At 53.2% G+C, this 26,230-nt stretch overlaps 1 protein-coding gene across 1 annotated transcript; it reads right to left on the reverse strand.

Annotated features, from left to right (window-relative positions):
- Positions 1-580: 580 nt before the first annotated feature.
- EHD3 (EH domain containing 3) lies at positions 581-25,474 on the reverse strand. The gene is made up of 6 exons (XM_036434853.2): positions 24,523-25,474; positions 14,584-14,760; positions 10,661-10,758; positions 4,391-4,803; positions 3,581-3,745; positions 581-1,166 (listed from the first exon to the last, which is right to left on the reverse strand). Exons 1-6 carry the CDS (start codon positions 24,747-24,749, stop codon positions 639-641), a joined length of 1,608 nt encoding a protein of 535 aa, XP_036290746.1. The 5' UTR covers positions 24,750-25,474; the 3' UTR covers positions 581-638.
- Between the last annotated feature and the right edge of the window lie 756 nt (positions 25,475-26,230).

The raw sequence follows: 26,230 nt of genomic DNA on the forward strand, positions 1-26,230 counted from the left end.
ATTTTAGGAACGCGGGGCGCCGAGCCAGAAGGCACACTTTGCTTCTGCGATGTGACAGATGGCCAGACGGATGGCCTACCAAGTGCTGCTGGCCCTGCCCGCTCGCCAGCCGGCTCTGGCTGCAAGAAGGGAGCTCAGGGCCATGTCCCTTCAAGGCTGGGACCTGTTTCCCGGGGACGCCTCTCCTCCCCGCACCCTCCTTGCAGCAGCCCCTTCCCGCACAACTCCCGGCCTTGGAGCAGATTTCATATCAGGAAGCCAAAGACAGGGAGAAAGCTCAGAAAACAAAGTGAATCGCCAATTAAGTGGAAAGGATTTCCATCTGTCCTGAGTCAGGGGAATGTGGAGGTGGGTGGGCCGGTAGGTGGGTGAACTCCCTGCAGGAGAAGGCAGGTCTCTGGGTGGGGGAAGTCAGGAAGGAGAGAGGGATGGAGAGGGAGGTTTGGGAGCTGGGACCCTGTGCTTCTGCCGATGATGAGGACCTGTGTCCAGCCCGGAAACCTGGGGATGGCTGATCCCTCTCACCTGCTGTGCGGTTCTCAAGATTGTGTGTGTGTGTGTGTGTGTGTCCGTGTGTCCGTGTCCGCCTCTCCCATCTCCTGTAACACCTGCCTGCTCTGAACCTCCACCTCCTCCCATTACTCGGCAACTTTCCTCTTGGATGGCGGCAGGAGGTGGATGGGCAGCTCGTTGGGCAGCTCATGGCCCTCCAGCTTGACCTTGATGAGGTGGTTGGCCAGGGCGAACTCCTCGTCGTCCAGCATGCCATCCTTGTCGACGTCCGCCAGCTTCCAGATCTTGCCCAGCACGCTGTTGGGCAGCTTGGAGCGCACCATCTCCTTCTTGGCGTTGGCGCCCGTGATCTTGCCGTCCACTGGTGACAGGGTGTAGAAGATCTCGTCGTACATGGGCTTGTCCCTGGCCACGACCCACTCAGCCTCATCGATGCCCTCCCCGGCCCCCTCCCCGTAGCCGTGCCCGAAGGGGCCTTGCAGGGTGCCCTCGAACGCGCCACCCTTCACCATTGGGGCGGGCCGCTGGGACTCCTCCTGGCGCACCAGCACCATGAGCTGGGCGATGTCTCGGGCCAGCATGTCATCCACCACCTCCAGCAGCTTGCTTTTCAGGGGCTGGAATTTGCTGAAGTCCTGAGCCTGCAGCTGGTCCTGGGGGGGTAGAGAAAAGGAGGTGAAGCAGGAAGACAGCGGGAGGAGTGTCCTCCCCTGAGGGGGATGCTGTCTTCCACTAAGGCTGGGGTGCCCACAGCCCTTTGGCCTGAAGCCGAACTGAGCCACATCAGAATCATAAAAGCTCTGAGAGAGGAGAGGGAAAGAAGGCATGTTGTGCTGAGGTTGGGATTTTTCAGGAGCAAGTAGAACCGTCTTGGGGGCTGGGAAGGAGCGAGATGGAGCATGGGGGCAGGGGGGTCTCTCTACTTCAATAAGGTTACACTTGAAAACGCAGAGTGCTTTTACTAGATGGTCTTATTGGCTCCTCTAGTGCCCTTCTGAGGGAGGGAAATCACATCTCATCCCCATTTAGGGAAGAAAAACTGAGGCCCAGGCAGCTCAGAACAAAACATACTAGAAGCCCAGGGTCAACCCTGCCCAGCGGTTCTTCATCAGGATGCTCATTGGAATCACCTGGGGCGAGTGTTCACTGGCTCCAACTTGAAGCTCCTCACACAGTAGATGCAGCGGGCATGCAGATTTTGCAACAGCTCCCCTCTTGGCCTCCCCACGACACCCCCGCTACACGGTAAGAGAAACACGCTCCCCTTTGCACGTCGTTGTGATTTTTGAAAGGTCCTGAGTCTAGAACGCCTGGCTTCCCTGGGCCTCAGGAGTGAGGTGAGAGCTCTCCGCTCCTGCCCTGGCTAGGCCGCCGCACCCTCAGGATCCGGGGAAGAGGCCAGTGCATGGGGGATAGGCTGGTGACAAGCACCTTGAATTCACAGTAGAAAAATTCCACCAACACCCACAGCCACATTCCAAGAGGCAGTGTTAGCTTGGGCGTTTCTCACCTCCCTTCAAGGACAGGCTGAACCAGGGCGGTGGGGCTGGGAGGGAAGGAGGGCAGGGGCGGATCAGCTGTTTTCCTGCCCTCAGGATATTACCTCTTAAGGTCCCTCAGGTCTCTGTCCATAGCTGGGTGGGTTCCCAATATCTTCCAGGGGCACAGTGGCTATGCCCCTTCCTGCCCCCCCTCATACTTTCCCCCAAAGGACAGCCACTTATGTTATTGATCAGCATACCTAATAGCAGGAGATGAACTCATTTATGTTGTGAAAGAGTCTCTCACATTAAAAAAGGGGTCGTATGGCCCCTTTCAAACATCATCTTCCCAAATGTTTGATTACAGAGCATTAAACTCTTAATGGGAAGAGAAACTACAAGTTGACCATGTTCCAGGGCATAGTCGATTGAGACACAAGTAACGTTAAAGTAATTTCTGAAGTTAATGACTGGCTCGTGGTAGGTGGTTATAGGCATAAGTGGAAACATGAACAAATGTCTATTTTGAATGTCTATTTTTTTAAAATCAGATAGGAAACCCAAAGTGTCTATTTGAGACCCTAGGGAGTTCTGAAACCCCAGTTCCCTAGTCACAGCCACCACGTCATGTTAAATAGAACAAGTCACCTAATGAAGAAACTGGTTCCCAAGCTTCAGATCGAAGTCAGCAGCAAGAGCAAAAGCAGTATCACTGCTACATCTGCGGCTGTTTTCTCTAACTCTGATTTTTAAAACAGCATGTTTTGATATAATCCAGAGCCATGAGAAGTTGCAAAAATTACATGGATAGGTAAGCCCTTTTTGCTCACCACCCAGCTTCCCTGGTGGTAACGTCTTACGCCATTTCAAGGTGAGTCAGTGCCAGGATCTGCACTGAGTACCTTATAAAAATTATCTCACGGATGCTCACAGCATCCATAGCGGAGTATGTCTGGGGCCTTGATTTACAGATGAACAGACAGAGGCTCAGAGACGATTCAGCTGGGATAGGGAGGTATTTTCTTACTTGGACTGGGGGGGCAACTCCTGGCTTTTCTATTAGCAGGCCACTGGAATACTGCACTCAGAAAACTGCAGGCAGCTAACTGCGAAGGTTAATTATCTTTGTCAACTGCAATTTGCTAATCCATCACAGGAGGAGGAAAAGGCCTTCTGCAGAGGGCTGATGTGGGGAATGACATGAGTCACCAAGTGTGATGGTCCCTGGCTCAAGAGAGGAGCCTATGGTGGGCTATAAAGATGGCAGGGTCCTGGGCAGACTTCTTCTCCATGGCCTATGTCCCCAGCCATTCTTACGTACATGAGGGCCTGGAGAACCTTCATTAGGTGACTTGTCCTACCTCACATTATGTGGTGGCTGTGACTAGGGAACTGGAGGTACAGACCCCAAACATCATGGGACACCCCTGTCCTACTAGGATCGCTGGGAAATCACGTTTCTCTCCAGCCCCAGGTATGACACCTGCTAGGCCGGCGATAGCACAGAGAAGGACAGACGTAGGGCATCTCCCTGCGTGGCCTCCTCCATACTCAGGCTCCTCACTGTCCCTGAGTCCTGGGGTTACCTGCATCCTCTTCAGGTTGGGAAAGTCCCCAGGCGAGATCTGGTGCTCCCGCTCGATCCGGCCGTAAATCTCAGCCAGGTTGTTCACCAGCTCCTTCTTCTTGTTGTCCTTCCCGAACACGGAGGGCATCTCCTTCTTCAGAGAGCTGATGATGTAGGCATGGACCTGGGAAATGGGCAGAGAGAATGCTTCTGATCAAGACCTGAATCCATTCCTTTCTTCTTGGTGGCTCTCAACCATCTCGTCCCATAAACCCCTCCTCCTCCTGCTCCTACTTCCAAAATAATTTCTGTCCACACTCTTCCTCTCTCACTTCTTGCAGCACTGAACTATTTTTCTGGATCTCAGGGAAAAGGCAAGATTGTGAGGAGGTTAAGGTCAAGGCAATAGCAGGGACGGTAATACTGGAGATGATGCTGATGAGGAAGACAATAACAATAACCAACATTTACTGAGTGCTTTTGAGGTCACTGGCATGGCAATAAAGGGTTTTACATTCTGATTCTACTCTATCCTCCAACTCTTTCATTTCCCAGGTGAGGAAACAGGCACAGAGAGATGGAGGGCCTTGCTGGGGATGAGATCGCAGTTTGTAAACAGTGGAATGTAGCTCCAATCTGGCCATGTGACCCCATATCCTGCCCCAGGCTGCCTGTATGGGCATGGCTGAAGCTCATGACACAGTAGTTACAGGACATGCTCACATGGGCAGGCAATGCTCAAAGTTGCAGGTGGCTCTTGCAGCTAAACCCCGCCTCCCCAAACACATGGTGCCACCCATGCTGCCCATCCCCCCAAGGGCAGACTCACCTTGGCCAGCCTGGCTCTCTTAATGAGGTCATTGAGCTTGCGCAGGGCAGCGTTTCGGGGCAAACTCTGAATGTCCTTGAACAGATCCTGCTCCTCGGCCTCGAAGAGCTTCCGGTTGTCAGGGATGAGAAGGGGGTGGGACCAGAAGGAGCCGATGTAGACCCGGATCACCTCCGGGGTGTTCACTATCTTCCCCAAAGACCACATGAGGGCCCCGTACACCCGCATCAGCTGCTGGGTCTCGATCTGGTCGGCCTTGTTCAGCACCACCCGCATCTTGTCCTCGTGGTTCTTGAGGGCCTTGATGACCTCGGAGAACTCGTCAGAGATGTCCAGCTTGTGGGCGTCAAAGAGCAGAATGATGCGGTCGACCCGCTCGGCGAACCACTCAAGGACAGCAGCGAAGTCATACCCTGTGGACAGAGGGACAGTCAGGGGGCACAGGCTAGGGGCTTGGGGTGATGCACCAGGTGCAGGAGAAATAAGACCATCTTGGGAGTCAAATCTGGGTTCCAATTCTGATTCTTCCGCTGTTTTCACTATTTGGCCTTGAGCAAGTTACTCTGTGTCTCTAAGTCACAGTGTTTTCATCTATCAGTGGGCTCACTGGTAGTACCTCATTAAGAGAACTGTAGGGACTAAATATACTGAAAGCCCAGCATATAGTAACTGCTCAATAAATGCTAATTATCATTAGCAGTCTTCTGATTCAGGGAGACTGACCCTCTCCCTTATGGAGCAGGGCCTAGGAAAGTGACCAGGCAGGGATATTGTCAGTGCCATCTAGAAGCAGTCACCCCGTGACTCATCCAGGACCACCCCGCTTGTAGGAGGCAGAGGTGGGGTGCGGTACATATTGTAGTTCTCTAACCCCAGACCCAGTGCTTGCTCCGGCTGGCAAGATGGTTACAGCACAACTTCATTTCACCCTCACAACACCCTCTGTTGTAGGTAGGTGGGGTGAGGAGTATCATTCCCACTTTCCAGAGGAGGAAACAGGTTCAGAGATGAAGTGAGTATTAAACAGCAGGCAAGGGGTGGGGCCAGGACTGCACCTGGCCAACAAGTCCCTGTGCTCCCTGCACATGCCACGCGGGCAGCAGTCCAGCACCTGGCCACATCCCTGTCTACCTGCTCTCCCCTGTCCTGCCCTGCCCTGCCCTCCCTGCCCTGCTCACTGCACAGGCCCAGCCAGCAGCTCCCACAGAGCCTGGGAGGCCTGTGCATTCCGGTTCCAGGTGCGCCTGCAGCCTGCAGCCGACACCTGCTCTCCTGCCTGCGCCGCCCCAGGGATTGCTCCTGGCTATTTCTTTCTTTTTAAAAAAATATACATTTTATTGATTTTTTACAGAGAGAAAGAGAGAAGGATAGAGAATTAGAAACATTGATGAGAGAGAAACATTGATCAGCTGCCTCCTGCACACCCCCTACTGGGGATGTGCCTGCAACCAAGGTACATGCCCTTGACTGGAATCGAACCTGGGACCCTTTAGTCCACAGGTTGACGCTCTATCCACTGAGCCAAACCGGTTTTCGGCACTCCTGGCTATTTCTAATCGTCCCTTTGGCATGGCCCAGTAGACTGGCTGCTCTCCCCTCCCAAAGGCAGTCCTTCAGAACTGTGGGCAGGAAGGGGGCAGAGGGCTCAGAAAATCAGGGCAACCTCCAAGATGGGGATTGAACCATTTGTATGCATAAGCATCTACAGACACAATTAAATTCAAAATATTGTGGAGTGTGAGGATGGTTCCGTTTTGGATGTATGATAGTTCACTGGTTAATTGTGGCCTAGATTCAGCTTATGTACAACCAGGAGTGGGAGCAGCTGCAAGGCATGAGCTGGAGCCGTTAAGGAAAAGGGCATGGGGCTGGCTCTCCCATGTACTCACTGTGTGGCCTTGGGCAAGTCTGAACCTCCATTTGCTCAGCTGTAAAATGGGGATAACAACAACTGACTAATGAGGGGTCAGTGGCAGAACTATGGCAACAGGATCCGACTGCAGAGGGAGGCGCTGCGCTGAGTCTGGAGCCTCTGCCCCAGGGCCTGGGGCGGACAGGACACCAGCGACAGGCCCCCTTTCCCTCACTGGTCCGGGAATGGTTCCCAGACCCATAACAAGAGCTCTAGGGCACCTGCAGCAGTCTGAGGGCTCATGACGTAAGATATGGCCATGGGTGGGGGAGATTCAAGCCCCAAGAGATGGAGGGCAAAGCTGGCCTTCCTGGAATTGCTTACAGCAAGTCTGCGGGCTCCAAGAGATCTGGACTGCAGACGCCAGGCCCAGAGACTGGGCAGCCTGCAGGCACCTGGGCCTCTCCCCACGGCCCCCAGGCTCCGGCCGACGGGAAAGAGAATATATCTAAGTAATGCCAGGCAGCAGGAAATCAATGAGACAAACCCAATAAGCAAGGCAGCTCCTTAAGGACCCGCTGGCTTCCTTCGCAGTCTAAAGAGAAATGCAGGGGATACGGCAGCACATGTCTTGGCACATTGAGCCACTCAATCTCATTGATTCTCATATCTGCCGATGCCAGGGGTAAACAGGGCCTGCACATCTTACAGGGAAGGGAGAGGGAACAGAGAGGGGAACGGGCTGGCCTGGGCTCACACAGCCAAGTGGTGGCAAACTTGGGACTAGAACCCAGAACCTTGACTCTTGTCTACCTTCCCTTCATGCTTATTGCCATGTGCCTGGCTGAACCCAGAGGCCTGAGCCCTCAGAACAGACAGTTACTTAGGGTCCTGCTCTGCCTCCCCCCAAATCTCTTTCAAGATTTAAAATAAAATAAAATAAAATAAAATAGTAACAAGGCATTGATTTCTAAAATGTGGGAAGGACTGAGATGACTATGGTGACAAATGCCACACGACATGCCTTCCAGAAGGTTTGCAGGCTGTCAGCGAGCCCTTGGAAAGGGTATCAGGACACTCCTGCTGTCCCAGTGAGGCCCAGGAGGCCTCTAAGTGCTGGCCCTGCTCCAGCAAGGGGGCCAGGGACGGGCCAGGGCTGTGAGAGTTCCTCAGGGGATGAGATTGTTCTCATGCCTACTCCCCACCTCCATGAAAATGTGCTGGGAAGCCACGAGACTGGGAGCCAGGAGGTCAGAGCTCCCATTGCAGCGTTGAGACTGGGCAAGGGGTTCACCTGCTATAGAGCTGCTAAGCGCACCTGTACAGGAAGGGCTTGCTGGGAGGGATGTGAGCTCAAGGTCTGGGGGTTGCTTTTCCAGGGTGGAGCTGGTGGGGATTTCTAACTGAGAGCAGCAGGGAAATGTGGCTGCCCAGTGAGAGGACATTCAGGCTTCCGGGACCCACCCACTTGTGTTGCTTCCTTGCTCCTTCCCAGTAATGAGTCCTGGGCCAGCACATCCTGTCACTTCCCGGAATGCCTCCCTGCCCCTCTGCTGCCCACCCGGTGCATCTCCACGCAGAGACAACTGCTGCTCGTGGCCGCCCAGGCCCGGGTTCTGGGATGTTCCCCGCTTTCTCCCACCCTGCAAATAACCACCCCCGGCCTGGGCCATGGGGCACGCCCTGAGCAAGACCATGCTTTGTCCAGCCTGGCCTGGGGTCTGAGTCCTCCTTCCTGTGAAGCCTGGGGTCTGGGGAGCCCTTGGGAGCAGCGCACTTTCCACACGGGGCCCACGGCCCAGAGGAGGCTCTGCAAGTGTCACAGTGGCGCCTTTCTTCTGGGAGACACAGCCCTGTGCAGGGTCGGGGGTTCAGCCCTGCCCTGGGCTGGCCGAAGTGAGGGAAGAAGTGCCTTTCTGCCCTGGGACCAAATCCGGAGCCCTGAGGGCCCAGACCACAGCCAGATAAAGTGCGTTTGGTTCTATGTACACACTTGGGGGGGAAGGGGAGATATGTGTGGAAGGAGGTGTGGATGTGTGTATGCACATGTGCATATGAGCATGGGTATTTATTGTGGAAGTGTATATGAGTACGGGTGTATATGTGTGTGGATGTGTATATGTGTGTGGATGTGTATATGAGTGTGGCTGTATATGAGTGTGGGTGTATATGAATGTGGATGTATATGTGTATGGATATATGTATGAGTGTGGGTATATATGAGTGTGGGTGTATATGTGGATGTGGATGGATGAGTGTGGGTATTTATGTGTGTAGATGTATGTGTGAGTGTGGGTATATATGAGTGTGGGTGTTTATGTGTGTGGATGTGTGTATGAGTGTGGGTGTATATGAGTGTGAGTGTAAATGTGTGTGGATGTGTGTAGATGAGTGTGGGTGTTTATGTGTAGGTATAAGCCGGACCCTCCAGCTTCTACAGCTCTGTGAGGAAGGAAGAGGAGGGGTGCTGTGTACTGGAATCCTCCTCACTTGGGGTGCCCTGACATTTGGGAGTGTGTGATCCTCCCTCCCGGTTTCCTGGAGAGCTGAGGTCAGCACTGCCCGGGCTGACGATGCAGTGCTGTGGCCCAGCTCCCAGCTCCGGTTTCCACCACCGGCTGCTTTGCCAGCAGCTGCACTGGTAGACTGGACCAGGAGGGCAGGGACAAACTGGCCTGGGGAGCACTCCTGGGGCATCACTTCTCCCAAAGGAGGGGCTTAGTCACGTGAGATGGGAAAGGACAGGAAGGGCAGGAAGATGGCCAAGCACCCAATCTGCGTAGGGCAGCCGCTGAGGCCTAGAGATGAAGGCAGGAGAGGAGGCAGAGGGGTGGAGAGAGAACGGGATAGGACTGGAGTGGAGGAAGGCAGGGATCCCCGAAGCAGGGCGGCCACACACCGCTGCACAGGCTGCGCACCCTCTGCTGCAGAGAGGCCATCACACAGATGACCCTGGGGCTGCAGAGCAGGTGGCCCTGGCTGGCAGGTCAGGGGACAGGAGGGAGCGATCTGAGATCCAGACCCAAAGCTGATGCCCGTGTTTCCACTACCATCCGTGGACCTGACAAGGTCATCTGAAGGGTCGTTACTCCTCCTCATACACAGGGAACAGTGAGGCTCAGGGGGAAACGTGACCTGCTGAGAGCCGCGCAGGTTCTAAACCCCCATCTCTGAACTTGAGTCCAGCCTCCTTGGCAACCTCCAGACCCGCCTGTCAGGCTGCACTGGCCTTGTAGGGATTGAAGTCTGGCTCTCCGGAGCCACCGGGAGGAGACAGGCTGCCCATGGGAAACAGCGCAACCTGGGGGAGCGGGTGCTGGCCCTGGTAGGCCATGCCCCTGGCGGAGAGGGTGTTCAAACACCTGTCTGTCTGTCTGGGACGCAGAGCACAGGGGCCGAGGGAAGCGGACAGCCAGCTAAGGGTTCAGGCGAGGTGAGAGTTCCAGCTACTGCCCAGGCCAAAGCCTTTCCTTCCCGGATGCTGACTTCCGAGTGCTGATTTGGCTCTAGCTCAGCTCCCAGCTCCGCTACCGGACGGGTGTGCCTCATCTGTTTTTCTCGCGAGAGATACAGGGCACAGAAAGGGTAGAGGCGTCACCTGAGGCACACAGCACACCGCGGCAGAGGAGGCTGGGGGTGAGGGGCAGTTGTTTCAGCTTTAAACAGCATCAGTCTAGCTGGAAAAAGCAGTGATGATGATGGTGAGGATCTATAACACCTTACTGGGCACTGCTATGAGCCAGGCAGAAAGCTTTTAATCTACATTATTTCTTTTAATCCTCAAACAACCTATCCGATAGATAGAATAATTTCTCCCTACTTTACAGATGAACCAACCAGAGCAAGCAAACCTGCCCCAGTTCAGGCTGCCAGGAAGTGGCAGAGGCAGGCTTGGAACCCTGGCAGTCTGGCTCGAGTTCCAGCTTCTAACCACCGTGGGGGAGATCTCCCTAAGGCACGGTTCCCCCCTTTCTGTCCGGAGTGAGCAGTTTTCAAAGTGCTCTCACATCCCAGCTCCCATCCCCAGGGCCCGCGCACGCTGTCCTCACATTGTGGAGCTGAAGTTCTCTGCCTCGCCCGCCCATCACCCTGCAGAGCAGCAAGCTCCAGGGCAGAGACTGCAGGGACTTCAGAAGCGACCAGGGGCTGGCCCACGTTAGGTATCGCTTGGAGCATGAGTAACCTCGATGAGGGAGGAAAAGCAGATACTGGTGTCTCCCTTTTACAGAGAATTCAGAGGCCAGCTGTCTCCCGAGACACAGTAGACCCACCCTGGCCACTGCCTCGGACCATCCCATACAGCTCACCGGGCAGCACCGGTTCATCAGGGGAGACAGCAAGGCCCTGGAGGCCTGATCCTGGTATGGAAGCGAGAGAACACACCTGGAAGAACAGAGCATAGAGCCCGCCGACCCTACCTCGGCTGATCCTCTGCTTTTCCCCAGAGAGGATGCCTGGCGTGTCGATGATGCTGATGCTCTCCAGCACAGGGTTGGGCAGCTGGGCACACACAAACCTGCATGGACGACAGGAGTCCGAGGTGAGCCACCGTCCTCACGTTGCCTCACACATCCTTGTTTCAGCCACATGTCCACCTTCCCTGCCCGGGGGCAGAGGTTCAGAAACCTGGCTGCCTTCCCATGCAGACACCCAGCTCCACGTCAGACTTAACCACAGTGCTGGGCCCAAGACCTGTCTGCTGAAGCAGCTCCTGGGGGAGCCTGGGCAGCCAGGGTCCTGCACTGTGACCCCCGCTGTCAGGAACATCAAGATGTCCAGAACTCGAGCCTTACTCCCAGGGAACCAACCCAGTCTGGTGAGGAGAGGTGGCAGCATGTGGCCAACTGGAGGGAGGCCCAGCAAAGGGTTCAGGAGACCCAAGGTGGATGGATAGATGTAGACCAGGACGGCCTCCTGGAGGAAGTGGCACTGGAACTGGCCTTGATGAAGGGGTCATATCACCCAGAAACATTTGCTTGGGCCTCAAAGGGCTATCCAAATATCAAACTTTGCTATTAGGATAGCAGTCAAGCCTTATTCAAGGAAAAACATTTATAGTGTTACATCCTGAAGTCTCAATGACACACTGATAAACCTAACTTAGATCCTTCATACTTCAGCCTTCACTCTCATATGCCATTTTTGGTGGAAGCTAAAAAGGTATTTTTGGTAGAAGGTAAAAAGGTGTCTTACTCTCCCAGGTATATTATGTGAAATGGCAGAGATACAGGAAACATGGGGAAAAAAGGAGGAGGGGAGGCCTTCACAGAGGAGGCCAAACTTGAACTAAGACTTCAAAAGATAATAAGCATTTGCCAGGCAGATAAGAATGCAGGTGTGTGTGTGTGTGTGTGTGTGTGTGTGTGTGTGTGTGTTTGCGAGCACGCGTGCGGGTATGTGTGTATCAGTGAATGGGTAGTGTAGAGAAGACAGTATTCCAGACTGAGATAAGAGGTAGTGAAAGAGCAGTGTTATGGGTTGAATTTTGTCCCCCAATGAGATCTATTGAAGTCCTAACCCCTAGGGGGTCTAGAATGTGACCATTTTTTTGAAATAGGGTCTCTGTAGATGTAATTATTTAAGGTGGAATCATACTAGAGTAGGGTAGGCCCCTAATCCAATAAAACTGGTGTCCTTTTAAAAATTAAGTTAGGGCAACACTGGATAATAACATTCTGTAGATCTCAGGTGTACAATTCTATAAAACAACACTATAAGATGAGAACACATGCGAAGACAGACACGCACAAGCAGAGGTTGGAATCATGCTTCTACTACCAAGAACACCTGGCCCACCGGGAGAGGGAAGAGGCAAGAGAAGATGTTCCTCTAGAATCTTCCGAGGGACCATGGCCTTGCCATACCTTGGCTTCAGCTCTGGCCTCCAGAACTATGAGATAACACATTTCTGTTGCATTAAGGCTCTGAGTGGCAACTAGTAGAAGTAGGTGCAAAGGCAGCACAGAAATGAGACAGCGCATGCACCATTCCTGTGGGTACACATCACTGAGGCGAGGGCAGTAAGGCTGGAGTGGCCAGAGATGAAGCTAGACAGGGAGGAGGCGGGAGGCCAGATCACAAGGGCCTTGAAAGTCACATTAAAATTTTATGCTGAAGGCAGTAGAAACCCATCAGAATGCTTTAAGCCAAAGAATGACATGATCCTATATGATGGTTGTCAGCATGTCCAGTTCAGTTCCACAAATACTTATGGAGGGTCTGCTGCATGCCTGGCACTAGCCCAGATAAGAGAGGTAGAGCAGTAAGTGACACAGCCCCTGTCCTGTCGAAGTCCATGGTGTCCATTACACCTGAGACCCAGCTACATTCTGCTCCTGAGGTTCTATGGCACACCCCAGTGTTCTACAGCACATCCCCCATCTTGCTGAAGCTAGTTTGAGCTGGGCTTTTGTCATTTGGTATCTGGGGCCAGGGTTGTGGCTGAGGCCAAACCCAGGCCAAGCATATGGAGTAAGAAAGGCAGGAAGCGATGATGGGCCAATTAAAGGTGACACCAGGTCATCGGGGTCAGAGAAAAAGGGGATACAGAGGAGAATGGATGCAGAGAGGGCCTGATCAGGGAGGCAGGAGGAGAGGGAATGGTGGTCAAGAGAGACAAATACCAAGGAGGTAATGTAAGGGTGGAAAGAAGCCCTTCTTATGATCACTAAGAGGTCACGGGGACCTTCACACAAGCAGCTATGGAAGGGTGAAGCTACATCCACAGGTTGGGGGACAGGAAGAAACGAGGAGATGAAGCCAAGAAACTTGGCTCTAAGAAGAGAGGGAGAGTGAAAGTTAGCAGGACCTGCTTTCGGTTTATCAAGAGGAGATTTTTCTGTGAAGAGAAGGAGCCAAGTGAGGGTGAAGTGGTCAGAAGGAGAAGCAGTCACTGATGGAGAGGGTCCCTGAGAAGATGTCCCTTAGCCCCAGGACACGATGAGGCAGGAGTTAGACCTTGTGAGGACAAGAGAAGCCACAGCTCTCTACGCCCCCGAGGAGGAAGTGAGGACAAAGGCAGATGAACTTGTTTACAGCAGATTGAACAAACAATGAGATGGATCTGTGGGCACTGGTTCCCATTCTCTCTAGAAGGGAAGGGAAGCCAAATTCCGTAAGAAGGAGGCGCGGTGACTGGAGAAGGGCGGGATTTGACGAGGGATAGGCTGCTGTAGGCTGGCTGAGGGGCACAGAGATGGGCAATCTGAGGTGTGGGGTGCAGCCTCTTGTGAGTGACTGCAGTGAAGCTGCCCCCTTTCCCTGTTGCCCTTGCAATGGACATGTTTGGCAGATCCCCAGCCCACGGTCAGAAAAGCACGAAGCTTTCCCAATTCTGGTCACAGGGTTCCTGCACTAAGCCACATTCTTTCATTCCCCTCTGGGTGGAATGTCATTTGCCTGGAATGCTGGGTTGTGTTTTCTTTTTTTTTACACTTTCAGTGTCACCTCACTCATCTTGATCACCCATGTCAAATGCTAACTTCCCATAAGACCAACTCAGTTGCTCTTGCCTGAAACGAGGGTATTAGTATTATCCTCTTTCACAGATGGGAAAAGTGAGACACAGAGAAGTTAGGCAATTTGTCTGAGATCCATGGTGCTACGTGGCAGGATTTGAACCCAGGTCTGTCCGAAGGCAAAGCCCATAGCCTTTCCCTCTTCACTAAATCCCTCCAATTAGGGAAAGTAGTTTAAAAACTTTCAGTGCAATACTCATGCAAAAATGTGGTATGAGTTTATAGAAAAAGTGCTATCAGGGGATATCCTGCATTTTCGTTAAGCAAAAACAGGAAGACCTGGATCAGCCTACCAAGCATTCCCTAGAGCTTTCCCACTCAAATCATCACAACCACTCTGGTGTCTGCAGGCTTTTACTTGTGACCTGTCCAAGGTCACACAAGGAGATTTGTAGGAAAGTCAAACTCGGGACTTCCACCTTAAGTCCAGGGTTCCTTCCACCAAGTGAAAACCGTGTCCAGTGACAGAGAAAAACCTTCCTCTGCCTCCTTCCATTTGAATGCAAATCCCTTGGTAGCACAGGCAAAGGCTGTGAATGCTCTCTGCTCTTATTGGCAGGAGGTGCAGAGAGATGGGTGTGTGTGATTCACCTTGTGGTACCCTTCCCTGCTCCTTGATCAGGAGAAGGCAGCCTAGCGTCTGCAGCTCCTGCATCCCTACTCTATAGTGACTGGCTCAGTTATATTCTGAGCAAGGAAGGGACAATTCAGAGAGACTTTAGGCATGGGAAAGGCACCATGCCTCCCAAGACTCGGCCCTGTGTTTTCCCTTCTCAGACCCCAAGAAGAAGAAAAGTCAGTGTGTATGTTCCCTCTGCACTCACCTGTTCAAGAAGGCATTGCCAAAGGCGTTGAGTTTCCGGAAGGGTTTCTTAGGATCCACCACCAGGGCGTTCCCAGGGATGGTCCCGTCCATCTCACCATGCATCACTGCAATGAAGGAGTCGGTGGTCGGCTCCGGCCCAATCCTCATGCCTGGAAAATCCTGTTCCAGCAGGTACCTGGCAGAGGGAGCACAGTCATAAAACAGGGATTCTGCTGGGAGATCAATACGGAGCTTCTACCACGAGGCAGGACAGAAGGGCAGAACCATGGGATTTTTCGGCAGGGAGAGAGGACTGCCGGGCAGCGTTTCAAAGACGTGGTGGAGAAGGTGGGATTACAACTGAACTTAAAATACAAAATCTGTTCTTCTTAGTTCTTATCTTTTCCTCTCCCTGAATCAGTAGGGGGGAAAATGCAAGGTTTGAGCTCAGGGCTGAAACGCGGATTGACAGTGATTGCGGCACAGAGTATCGCAGACTTTACAACTGCTGACGGATCTGCATAAAGACTTGGTTAGAATTAGAGCATCCATGGGCTCTGCCAGCTTTCCACAGGTCATTATTTATTTATCTGGCTAGTCAAGTCCTTTAATAGAAAACTAGCTCGTATATGAGACAAAAATACAGCTAGTGTACCTGACCGTGTGGCCCACCGGTAGAGCATCAACCTATGAACCAGGAGGTTGCTGTTCAATTCCTGATTCAGGGCACATGACCAGGTTGTGGGCTCAATCCCCGGTGGAGGGCATGCAGGAGGCAGCCAATCAATGACTCTCATCATTGATGCTTCTATTTCTCTCTCCTTCTCCTTTCCTCTCTGAAATCAGTTTTTAAAAAAAAAAATATAACCAGTGTGATAGCTACATTATGATAAGTGGATCTCTAACCGCTCTAGACTTCTGGTCTACTCTCTAGGTGCCAGATCCCTTTCTTTGCTCTTCTCCTGGCCAGGAAAGTGACAGCCCAAGGCCATGCCCTTCTGCACAGCCCCCTTTAGAAGTCAAAAGCAAAGGCACATCATGAGCCAGAGAACAAAGAGAATAGCTCCTAAGGACAACTGAGTCCTTTAGAAGAAGCTCAGAACAGCTTTGGGTCCAAATAGCATGAGGGGAGGAGCCCAGAACTGCCTCCGGTTGGGATTGAGCAGAGGAGAGTCTCAGGACCATGATGGATGAGGAGCTAAGGGTGTACTGACCAACAAACACAGACTCTGGGGTGAGCCCTCTCTGTGCCGAGAACCTCCTGAACTTTGAGGGCCCCCAAGAGAAGAGCGGTCGAATCAGAGACTGTTAGTTGGGAGGGGAACATGGAGACCTCCTGGACCAGTGGTCTTCACCCCAGCTTCACAGCCGAGCTACCTCGGAGCTCTGGCTAAGATGCCTGGTCCCCACCCCCGGAGGTTCTGACCCAATCATTTAGAGGCGGGGCTCTGGCCACTGGGTGCTTGGTAGGAGCTCCTCAGGTGACCCTAATGTGCAGCTGGGGTTGACAGCACTCCCATTTCACTGATAAGACCACTGACACTCCATAGCATTCCATGCCAGGCATCACACCAATTATTCGGGGAACATTATGTCCTTCGGGTCTCACTGCAGCCCTCTAGGTAGGGATTGAAGAAACAGAGGCCTGGGAGGGGTATGTGACTTTTTCCAAGTTAAACAGCTAATAGTAAGAGCTGAAACACAGACCGAAATCAATCTAAAACCAAATCCTTTGCTCTTCAACTGCCTTCTACCCTGAGGAAGTCACTGCAGAGAGAGCTGACCCAGGCCCCAGCGAAGGTCAGGGCAGAGCTGGGACCAGAGGCCGTGTCTCCAGGGCCCAAGTGCTCTGCCCATCCAATGCCTCCCCTAGGTGGGCCTGCAGCAGCGGTCCTGCTCTGCTCACAGGGTGGTGGTGCTGGGGTTTGTTCCAGCTCCTGGGTCTCCTGCCTGTGCCTCCGAGAAGGGTTTGGAACTATAATATTATATGACTCTGTGGTTCAGGCAGTTTAAGCCAGTTGCTATGGGTCATCTCCAGGGATCCAATAGAGAAGCTGGTGCCAAGAAGGCTCCCCTTCCACTCCCCCCCCACCCTTCCTGCACACACCGGAGGGTTTAGGTGGCCTGGGGAAGCCCTTCATCTACCTCCAGCATCCCAGACCGACAATCTGGGTGTGAAGCAGGATTTCCTCCATCAGAGGATCATTGTGAAACCTGGCACTGGGGCTATGAATGAGGAGACGTTCAACAGCTGCAGTGCTTGGAGAGCACTTCCTGCCTCCTCCTTCAGGCCCTCGCAGGAGAGGCAGGGAATCTCAGCAGCCTGGGGCCAGCAGGCCTGGTTTTTAACTAGGAGAGCTATGCCTTTCAGAAGGCACTGGGCCTCTATGAACTTCAGTGCCTTCCTCTATCACACGGGAGGTAATAGTTCTAATTTATCAAGCACCTGTGATGTGCCAAGCCCTGTTCTAGATTTTTCTATGGATTATCTCATTTCATCTTTATATCCACTCTGAGGTGAGTACTATGATCCTTACTGTCAAGTAGGCCTAATAAGAAAGCCCACCTCTTAGGGTGTTCCGAGGGTTAAACTAGTTACAGCCCTTCAGCACCTAACCCAGTGCCTGGCACCCAGATTTATCATCCCAGGTTAAAGAGGGGGAGACAAGGTTAGACAATTTGCCTCAGGTCATGCAATCGATACATAGCTGAGCTAGGATTTGAACCTGTCACTTGGATGTGAGAATTTACGTTCCTAACCACTACCTTGACTATCTCCTTTCCCACCGTAGGTCTCCTCTTGACCAGGAAATATGAAATGGCTGAGCCCCACATGGGACTAGAATGCGGAATGGTACAAGAAGGTCACGAAGAAATACGCCTTGGCAGGAGGCTGTCCAGGGCCCAAGCTTTGGAAGAAAGGTAGGCTCTGGGTCCTACAAACCCAGGAATGTACTCTTATCTATACATGCCTGTCCTAGGGGTCCTCAGTGAAGCCTCAGTGGGTGATGCATGATATGCAAAAGCTGTTGCTATCAAGTGACCAGAGTAGGCCCAGGCCCCCTAGCTCTCAAAGGACATTCTTGGGACTTAAAAATAGTAAAGCCAGATTTCCCTGCGAAGACATTTCATGAGAACCAACACCATGCCAGGGGGACCCCATCCATTCTGTCTGTGTGCCAGGAGCCCCTGCCCCGTGAGCACGTGGGTGAGAAGCCCTAAGTGTGAGTTCTGAGGTAGGAGGGGCTGGTGGATATGACCAAAGGCTTGAGGGAAGCTGACAGAGACAGAAGTGGGGAGAAGCCACTCAGAGGCAGCTTTGAGAACGCTCAGACCGAACAGGGCCAAATGGCAGTGATGGAGTATCCTGCTGACCCAGGCGTCTCAGATTCCATCCCTGAGAGACATGCTGTGAGATCAGATGATCAAAGGGCGACTTCCCAGCATGACAGGGCCACTTCCCTGGGATGTGCCGGAGCCCTAGCCTGGGTCTGTCTGAGCAAGGGCCTGGAGGCTGGGCCGGCTGTCCTGCCCTGTGGCAAAGCCCACAGGAGCCTAAACTTGCTGACCACACGTGGGCCTGGAGGAACACAGAGTCCAGAAAAGCCAGCAGCACGTCCAGGGACACAGGGGGGCCGGGCAGAGACCCAGAGCTGGGTTAATTCTCAGGGACATTTGGGTATGGCTTGCAGCACGAGTGCCCCCTTCACAAAGCCTGCACTGTGTCGGGAAAGGACAACCTATTGAGGGATCTCCTCACTGCTGCTCTGTGGGAAGTGATACAGATCGCCTCTGTTGCCAGGCGCAACGCAACCATTCCCACGGCAGCAGACACAAAGCCAAGTGAATGCAAGCCTGGGTGGGAACGGCCGAGGCCAGGATGTGCAAGGGCAAGGAGGGGCTGCGGAGCGGCAGGTGCTGTTCCGGGACCTTTCCCCACATTATTCCACGGAATCGATCCTACGCACACTGTGGGATGGCAGCATTATTTCAGTTTTGCAGTGGAGTAAATTGAGATATTCGTTGTCCAAGTTCATGGCCAAGTGGAAATAGTTAGCGATGTTAAGAGCTAAGATTTTGGTTCATTGTGCCCCCCACCACGCCATCCCCTGCCATCTGATGAAAAGCACATAAGTACTAAAACCACAAAATAGTTGTATGGAAGTCCTACACAAGGCTGATTTTTTTTTTTTCTGTGAGAACTACTTTGTTGTACATTTTTCTTCAGTAAATTATTTCATGGCATTTTCCTCATTTGTGTGTGTGTGTGTGTCCTGCTTGCCTGGCAGTCTAAAGCATGCAGTCTGCTTTAGTGGTGACCTAAGCACCCAGGGAAAGGCATGGAGCCAAGACTCTTAACTTAGTCTGCTTCCAAAGTACCGCTCTCCGCAGCAGTGGGCCAGGCCTCGGCTGCTGCTGGGACGGGCAGGGTACAGAGGGGCGGGCTCCACAAACATGCTGCCGGGGCTGGGCCCTCTGCCTCGGCTCAGCCCAGAACGCACCTTGCTGGGTGGCTCCTCCATCACAGATAGGACCTTGGACATATCACCCCGCAGCCCAGTGGCTCAGTGTCTCCTGTTTATAAGAAGGGGATAAACCTTGGTTTCTAACTAGCCATAGGAACAGCCTGAAGGTTTTGATAGGACATCCATGAGCTTGGGGAAAAACAAAGGTTACACCAGACATTTGCTCATAGGGGAAGAGACAATAATTAGAGGATACAAACACCTCATTGTTGCCTGTAAGTACTCAGCGCATTTCTACAGAGTCTCCAAATCCAGTCCCGCAGCGGCCCCACTGAGGCCTAAATGGATTCATTCTGTCATCCCAAACCTGACTTACAATCTTTCCAGAAAAACCACAAAGCTCTTAATTTGCATATCTTGAGTAGACTCGAAAGGCACATGTCACTTCCTGCCTTGTATCATAGGTATTTATGTTATAGACCTGAGTCTTTGGTCTATCTTATCTGTGGACACAGACAATAGGGTGGTGAAGGCCTGGGATTGGGTGGGAAACCGGTGGAGTGGGCAAGGAGGGGGAAAAAGAGGGAACATCTGTAAAACTCTCAAACATTTTACTCTTAAAGATTTTTTTAAAAAAAATTAAAACAAAGGATAAAATTAAACGGAGCCCCAACAATCATACTTGCCCTGTCAGTCTCAGCGGGTTTTAGGGAGACGGTAAAGCAATCCAGAGACACAAAATGAGGGAGTAGGTGGGGGAGACCCCTGATGGTGCGGTTGAGGTCTGAGTCAGCTGTGTGCTCCTCAGAGCAGAGCAGCCACCACTGTCCCTGGGGCACAGCAGCTCTGCCACCAAATGAGGCGACCCCAGCACCAAGACGGGTGGCCACACTGCCAAGCCTCCTGCCCCCCTCCCCTCGCCCACCCACTCCCCAGCCCTGTGGCTCAGGCCCCTCTTCCAGCTCTCCCAACACACGATCCAGTTCCATCATCCTGGCTGTGGGAGGGGCCCCTAAGGGCTTCCCCCACCTCCTGAGGGCCAGCCTCGAAGCCTCTGGTTAGAGAATCTGCTAGAAAGAGGAGAGGGGATGATCAAGCCCCAAGCAGAGTGCCTGCAAAGGCACTGGAGCTACCTGGGTCCCTTCCCCTTCTAATCCCGAGGAACCCTCGGAGGCGGTTGTTACTATTCAGAGGATAGAGGTGAGGCAGCAGGAGGGATAGCTCCTTGCTAACAAGCTCTCTTGTTGGTGTCCGCTGGAGCCCGGATCCTGCTGAGCAGCAGGCCATATTCTATCCATGGCCTGGCCTCATTGCCAAGGCTGATGGGGCAGAGCCCTTTCTCCAGGGCCCTTCTCCTCCCAGGCGGCACTGCTCCTGATGCCCTCCACACACCTGACTTCCACGCGGGATCTTAAGCTGGCCCTGGGACAGGGGGACCCAGCCTCACTTAGGGCCGGGCAGATCCGAGCCCTGACAGAAAAAGGATGCCCACTGAGTGCAGGCTGGACAGGACAGAGGTGTTGCAGGGACTGTGCCTGGTGGGATAGACCTGGCGGCGGTCAGTGGGTCTACCTGGAAGGGGATGGGATGGTGATGCTGTAATGTACTAGGTGAGGCCTAGGTGGTGGGGATGAAGCAGCCACAGGTAAAGCTGAGTCACTTTGGGGGAGGATTCAAACATCCCCCTGAAGAAGTGGGAGAGGTTGAAAGGGTCAGCTAGTAGCAGCTCCCACTGTGTGCTCAGCCTTCAGAGGCCAAGTCATGCCATAGAATGGCCACCCGGGCCCTGAGGTCAGCCCAGACCTCCCTGTGCAGACACAGGCAGCTTGGTTCTGGCAGCCCCAGGTCTGACCTCCCTTCCCCCCAGTCCTCTGTTTGGCCCCCCTTATGGCCCCTGAGAGCGCTGGGTTTCCGCAGCCCTTGGGCCAGCCGGCTAGTCACCTCTGTGACCAGGGGGCCAAATGGGGCACAGGAGGAGGGATTGGAGGCTGCCTGCCAGGGGAAGGAAGAGTGAAGGGAGAAAAACAGCAGAGGCAGGGAAAGGCTGCCAGGCCCGAGGGACACAGAGCTACTGTACTCCGAGGAGGCAGCCTGTGTTGGAGGGAACAGCCACCAGGCCAATTTATTGTTTATTTTATTACTCTGGGTTGCTGGGCCTTAGGCCAGAGAAGTTATTTCAGGCAGAGATCATAGCACATTAATTAGTTATTAAAAGAATGCCCTTTTCTGTGTGTTCTTCCTGAGAAAAGAAATAAACCCCGCGGCAAGTACATATAACTGAAAGTGGGTGGGCACTCCGGCGGCAAAGGCCCAGGGCTGGGAATGAAGAGGCAAGTCTCTATTCCGGAGAGAAAGGCCCCTCACAGGCTCAGCCTGGGATGGAGGGGAGAAGCCTGGTGTCCCAGGCAGGAAGCAGGGATAGGGAGGACTGAGAGGCTGGGACACCCTGAGAATCTACGCCCCTCGGACCATCCTACCCCAGTGCAGCCTGGGAGAGGGGTGCTGTACCAACTTACCCTCTTGGAGAGCAATTCAGAAATAGGACCCTGACCACCGAAATTAAACGTAAAAGAATAAGTAAATAAACAGAAACAACCCTGCATAACCTTCGGCCTAGTGATTTCGCTTCTGGGAATCTCTGAGAACACAGTCAGTATGTGGAAAAACACTATCCACAAAGATATTCAGAGTGATACTGCCACAGCAGAAAAGTCTGAAACATCCTAAAGCATTCAAAAGGAGTAGACTGGTGTGGTGAATAATTGCATATACATACAGCGAAATAGCAGGAGGCTCTTATAAAGAATGCTCACAAAGATTTTCAAACTTACATGAGAAATGCTCGTGCTGGAAGCGAAGCAACTCAGCGTACAAAATTACATTACGGATGATCTTAACCAGGTGATAAAATAGCTAACCATACTGGAAATATGCGTATATTGATATACATGTGAATGATATTTAAAATGGTTTCCCTTGAGTTGTGGGATTATGGGTGATCTTTCTTCTTCCGTACATTCATTTTCTGCATTTTCCAATTTAAAGAAAATAACTTGTTCAGTGGATTTAATGACAAGGCAGGAAAACATGCAATTTGGTTGGGGAAGGTGTCCGTGTGCTGCAAGCCCTCCTACCCTGCTGGCCCACTCTCCTTCACGGGGAGGCGGCTTTTGATGCCTGAGCTAAATTCAGTTACTGACATGAGTGGGGAGAGAGAACTCTTGTACTCGGAGGATAAGCAAGAGGAGGGATCTGCCCCTCCCGGCTTTCCTGTTTCCCTCAGATAACGAATAATCTATGGCGGCTTGACCCGGCCACTTTCCTAGACCCGGTTAACAGCCAGCATGACTCAGGCGAAACCAGGAGAGAGTCTCAGACAGAGGCACTTACACCTGCCTGCTGCTTGGAGATCCAGCACCCTAGGGACACCTGGCTTTTCCCCACGTTCCCTCCCATTCTGCAAATGGATACTGGGAACCTCCTGTGGCTGAGACCCCAGGCGAGGCCCCAGGAGCTGAGGCACCATTGTATGTGCTGCTGTCACAGGAAAGAGAAGCTCGAAAGAACCAAGGGGTGTCCAGCGGGCCAGAGAAAGCTCTGCAGAGGCAGGCGCCATCTGTAAATGGCCAGGACTTCCCGTGGGGGTATAATACAGGCCAGAGAAAGGACACAGGTTACAAAGGAATCATGCACAGAACCCAGGTATTTCTAGAGTGTGCTTGGCAGCAACGGGCATTTAACAAAGTCAAGGAGATGGGTTAGATCAGAGCCCTCACCAAAAGTCCATGGTGGTCCTCGGGCCCACAGATTACATATAAATTTGTGATGTATGTGCATTTTCTTCTAAAGATAAGTCCAGCTTCCATCAGATTTTCAAAGGAGGAACTAACTTTAAAAAAAAAAAAAAAAAAGTTAAGAAGCAATGGATTCAATTCATAGCGAAGGGTCCTTGTAGTTCCAACAGCATAAGAGATCCGAAAGCCAACTGGCCCCACTCCCCCACTCGGGTACCAAACTTGTTCAGAAATCACTCAGTCTCTCCAAGCTGCTGAGTCCAAGGCTATCCGCCTCCCCAAGGACGAACTTGATCTGCTGGTTTATTCAGACACAACATGTTAGGGTGGGGCATGCGCAACTTGCAGAAAGCGTGTGTTATGAAAGTCTACTGTGAAGAGAACATTTGTATACAGAAAATCAGAAACCAGACTGTTCCCGTTGCTGCTTTTCTTTGCCAATCAAAGACTGGTAGTGAGGGTTGCAGGTGCTCAGTCAAGGAATGGAAACAAGAGCAACCCGCTTTCAAGCCTGCAAGAGATGAATACTGTTGACTTTTGGAGGCCGCGGAACCCATTGCTACGCTGTAGGAGCCTGCCTCTCACCATAGAGCACCCTAAGCACCAAGAGCTTGGCCAGGGCTGTAGATGAGGACAAGGGAAATGGCTGGCCTTGAAGGCTGTGTGGCCTGAGGACTGGAGAGAAGCCTGTCGTCTAGAGATAAGAGGGAGTCTCATTCCTCTAGCGGCCCATATGCAGACCTCTCTGAATGTAGGGTGGACATGTTGACTTCTGGAGGATCTCTCCAGCCCAAGGACTCTGTAATTCAAGGGAATGGATGACTCATCCTCAAAGTCACAGGCATTTAGCCCAGCATCTACTTCCAAGGGTCAAGGGCAGCATCCCACGTTGGCCTCCCCCCACAGTGAGATGACGCTGGGCCGTGCAGCTAACCTCTCCATGCCTTAGTTATCTCACCTGTTAAGCTGGATGAGACAATCAACAATATCCCTTCCACCTCTAAAAGACTTCAATATTATTACTGAGCCATTACCATCAAACAAGGGAAAAGATTTTTTAAAAACAACATGCTCTTTCCAATACTGCTTCTGTCCAGTCTCCAGGAGATAACATGTCGGAGCTCTGCTCCACGGAGGAAAATGATAAAAGGACAAGAGGCACTGCCAGGCAGGGGAGCCACTCGCAGGGTCCCCAGCCCACCTCTTCAGCTGTAACTGTGAAGCCCCCATGTGAGTGGCTGAAGCCTTTGCAAGGCAAGGGAAACGGAAGTGGCCCTAAAGGGCATGTCCCTAAAACGTGAGGGTGTAAGATATTCCCACACGGGACTCTTGGGATAAGGGATTTCCCACTCGTGCCTCCTGGGCCTTGGTTTCACCGTCCATAAAATGGGGAGACTAGGATGGCTCTGATTTTTCAACCTTTCAAACTGACCACTTGAGCCAAGGCTCTACGCTCAGTGGAGAGGCATTCGGTAGGATGGGGTGGGGGACCAGCAGTGAAATGGTGGGGTAAGCTTTGGACACATGAACATGCAAAGATTTCTTCAGAGTTTCTGAGAGAAGACGGTGCCCAGCCTGGGGGAGGCGGAGGGAGGGGGAGATGGCACCAGGAGTGAATGGAAGGCTTAAGCTCTGGGAGGCAGGGTGGGGCTGCCCGGGATGGGGGGTGGGGGCCTGGGGGACCCTGGACTGGCTCACCTGATGAAAGTGGTCTTCCCAGTGGAGTACTGGCCCACCAGTAAGACCATGGGCTTGTTGTCAAAGTCGGCATCCTCCAGGGCGGGCGAGTGAAACTCGTGGAAGCGGTAATGCTCTTCCAGGGGCAGCAGCTTGCTCTTGTAGAGTTTCTTGAGCCCCTCGCTCACCGTCTGGAAGACCTCGGGGTCCTTCCTCCGCCGGTCGTCGGTGCTCAGCCAGCTGAACATCGCGGCGGCTGCTGGCCCCCTGCGCGCAGCCCAGCAGGAGGGCGCGGAGCCCCGAGTCCGCTGCCCTTGGCTCCTCGGGAGGCGGGGTGGAAGGGGGGATGCCACGCAGGGCGGGCCCGCTGGGCTCGGAACTGCGCCGCCTCCGCCTCACCCGAGCGCGGGGCTCAGCTGCACCATGCCCGGGGCGCGCGGCTCGGAGGTCCCCGGAGCAATGCCGCTGCGAGGCGGAGAACGAGCGCTTTCCAAGCTCCTGGGACCAAGCCCAGCCCCAGCTTCATCCAGCAACCCAGGCCGGAGGGCAGGAAGAAGGATCGGGGCTGGGCGCGAGGGTCGCGATCTTGGAAATTAAAAAGTCAAACCTGTAATTGAACTGCCAGATGCCGGGGTCCGGGGTCTCTCCCTCCCAGACCGCTCCAGCTCGGACCCGGGCACAGCTAAGGGGATGCTCCGGCTCCGCTCCTGCCCAGCCAGGTCGCTCAGAGAGATGGGGCGGTGGGTGCACCAGCCCGCGGCCAGCTCGGCGTCCGCAGCCCCAGGCGCCGGTTTAAATGCCAGCGGTGCAGGAAGCGGGATCCGGGAGGAAGTCCCCGAGTACTGGCAAGGCCAGCCCGGCCTGCGGGCCTCGGCGGCCAGGAGAAGCTGAGCAGGGCGCAGCCATGTTTGTGGGCAGATGATGCTCCGCTGGGGACCCGCTGGCTGCTGCCTGGGAAGCCGGGGATGCTGCTGAGTCCTGTGGGAAGGCGCTGGGATTTCAGGCCAGGCCTGGGGAGGTTACTGTGGGAACAGCGCCCTCTCAGGGGCAGCTGCGAAGGCATAGCTGACCTGCTCATCACCCTCCCTACTTTTACTAGTAAAAAGGGCTTTTTCCTTAGGGCCTGAGCTCCATTCCTTAAGAAGACAGGTACCTGCCGAAACCGGTTTGGCTCCGTGGATAGAGAGAAGCCGGGTATCCTACTTGGGAATATTTCTCTTGGTGGCATGGGAAAGAAGAGTCCAATAGCTGGTTATACAAAATGACCCAAAACTGTAGCGACCCAAACTTTTTGCTAGGAGGTCTAGGATGAAGTCAAAACCATTCACATTCATTCCTTCTAACAAAGCAAACAAGCGAAACCCCTGTCCATACTGAGCCGGGAATATGGGCTCACCGGTTTTGGTGACTGGATACAAGGTTGATGAGCACATACAGACTCTCCCTTCTGGGAGCTCCAGTCCAGGCAGGCTTCACAGAGGAGAAATGAGCGGGGAGCCGTGGGCTCGCGGGAGGGAGGGGGGATTCCTTTTGTCTGGATAACTTGAGGAAGGCGTCACAGAAAGCCGGGCTGTGACCTGGATCTTAGATGATGAATCTGCAGAGAAGAGGGAAGACATCCAGGCAGAGTAAACGGCATCTGCAAAGGCATGGAAACACGGAAGAACTTGCTTTGGTGAAGGCAGAATAAACAGTTTTGCTAGAGTATAGGGTGCAGGAGGGCGGAAGG

The sequence above is a fragment of the Pipistrellus kuhlii genome, unplaced genomic scaffold (assembly GCF_014108245.1).
Source record: "Pipistrellus kuhlii isolate mPipKuh1 unplaced genomic scaffold, mPipKuh1.p scaffold_m20_p_13, whole genome shotgun sequence".
Taxonomy (NCBI): Eukaryota; Metazoa; Chordata; class Mammalia; order Chiroptera; family Vespertilionidae; genus Pipistrellus; species Pipistrellus kuhlii.

Excerpts from the sequence above, each read along its gene's own strand:
- EHD3 (XM_036434853.2), bottom strand. The coding sequence starts at position 24,749 with ATGTTCAGCTGGCTGAGCACCGACGACCGGCGGAGGAAGGACCCCGAG. Across the intron at positions 10,759-14,583 it reads GGCAATGCCTTCTTGAACAG|GTTTGTGTGTGCCCAGCTGC; the intron begins GTGAGTGCAGAG and ends TCGTCCATGCAG. Across the intron at positions 4,804-10,660 it reads AAAGCAGAGGATCAGCCGAG|GGTATGACTTCGCTGCTGTC; the intron begins GTAGGGTCGGCG and ends CTCTGTCCACAG.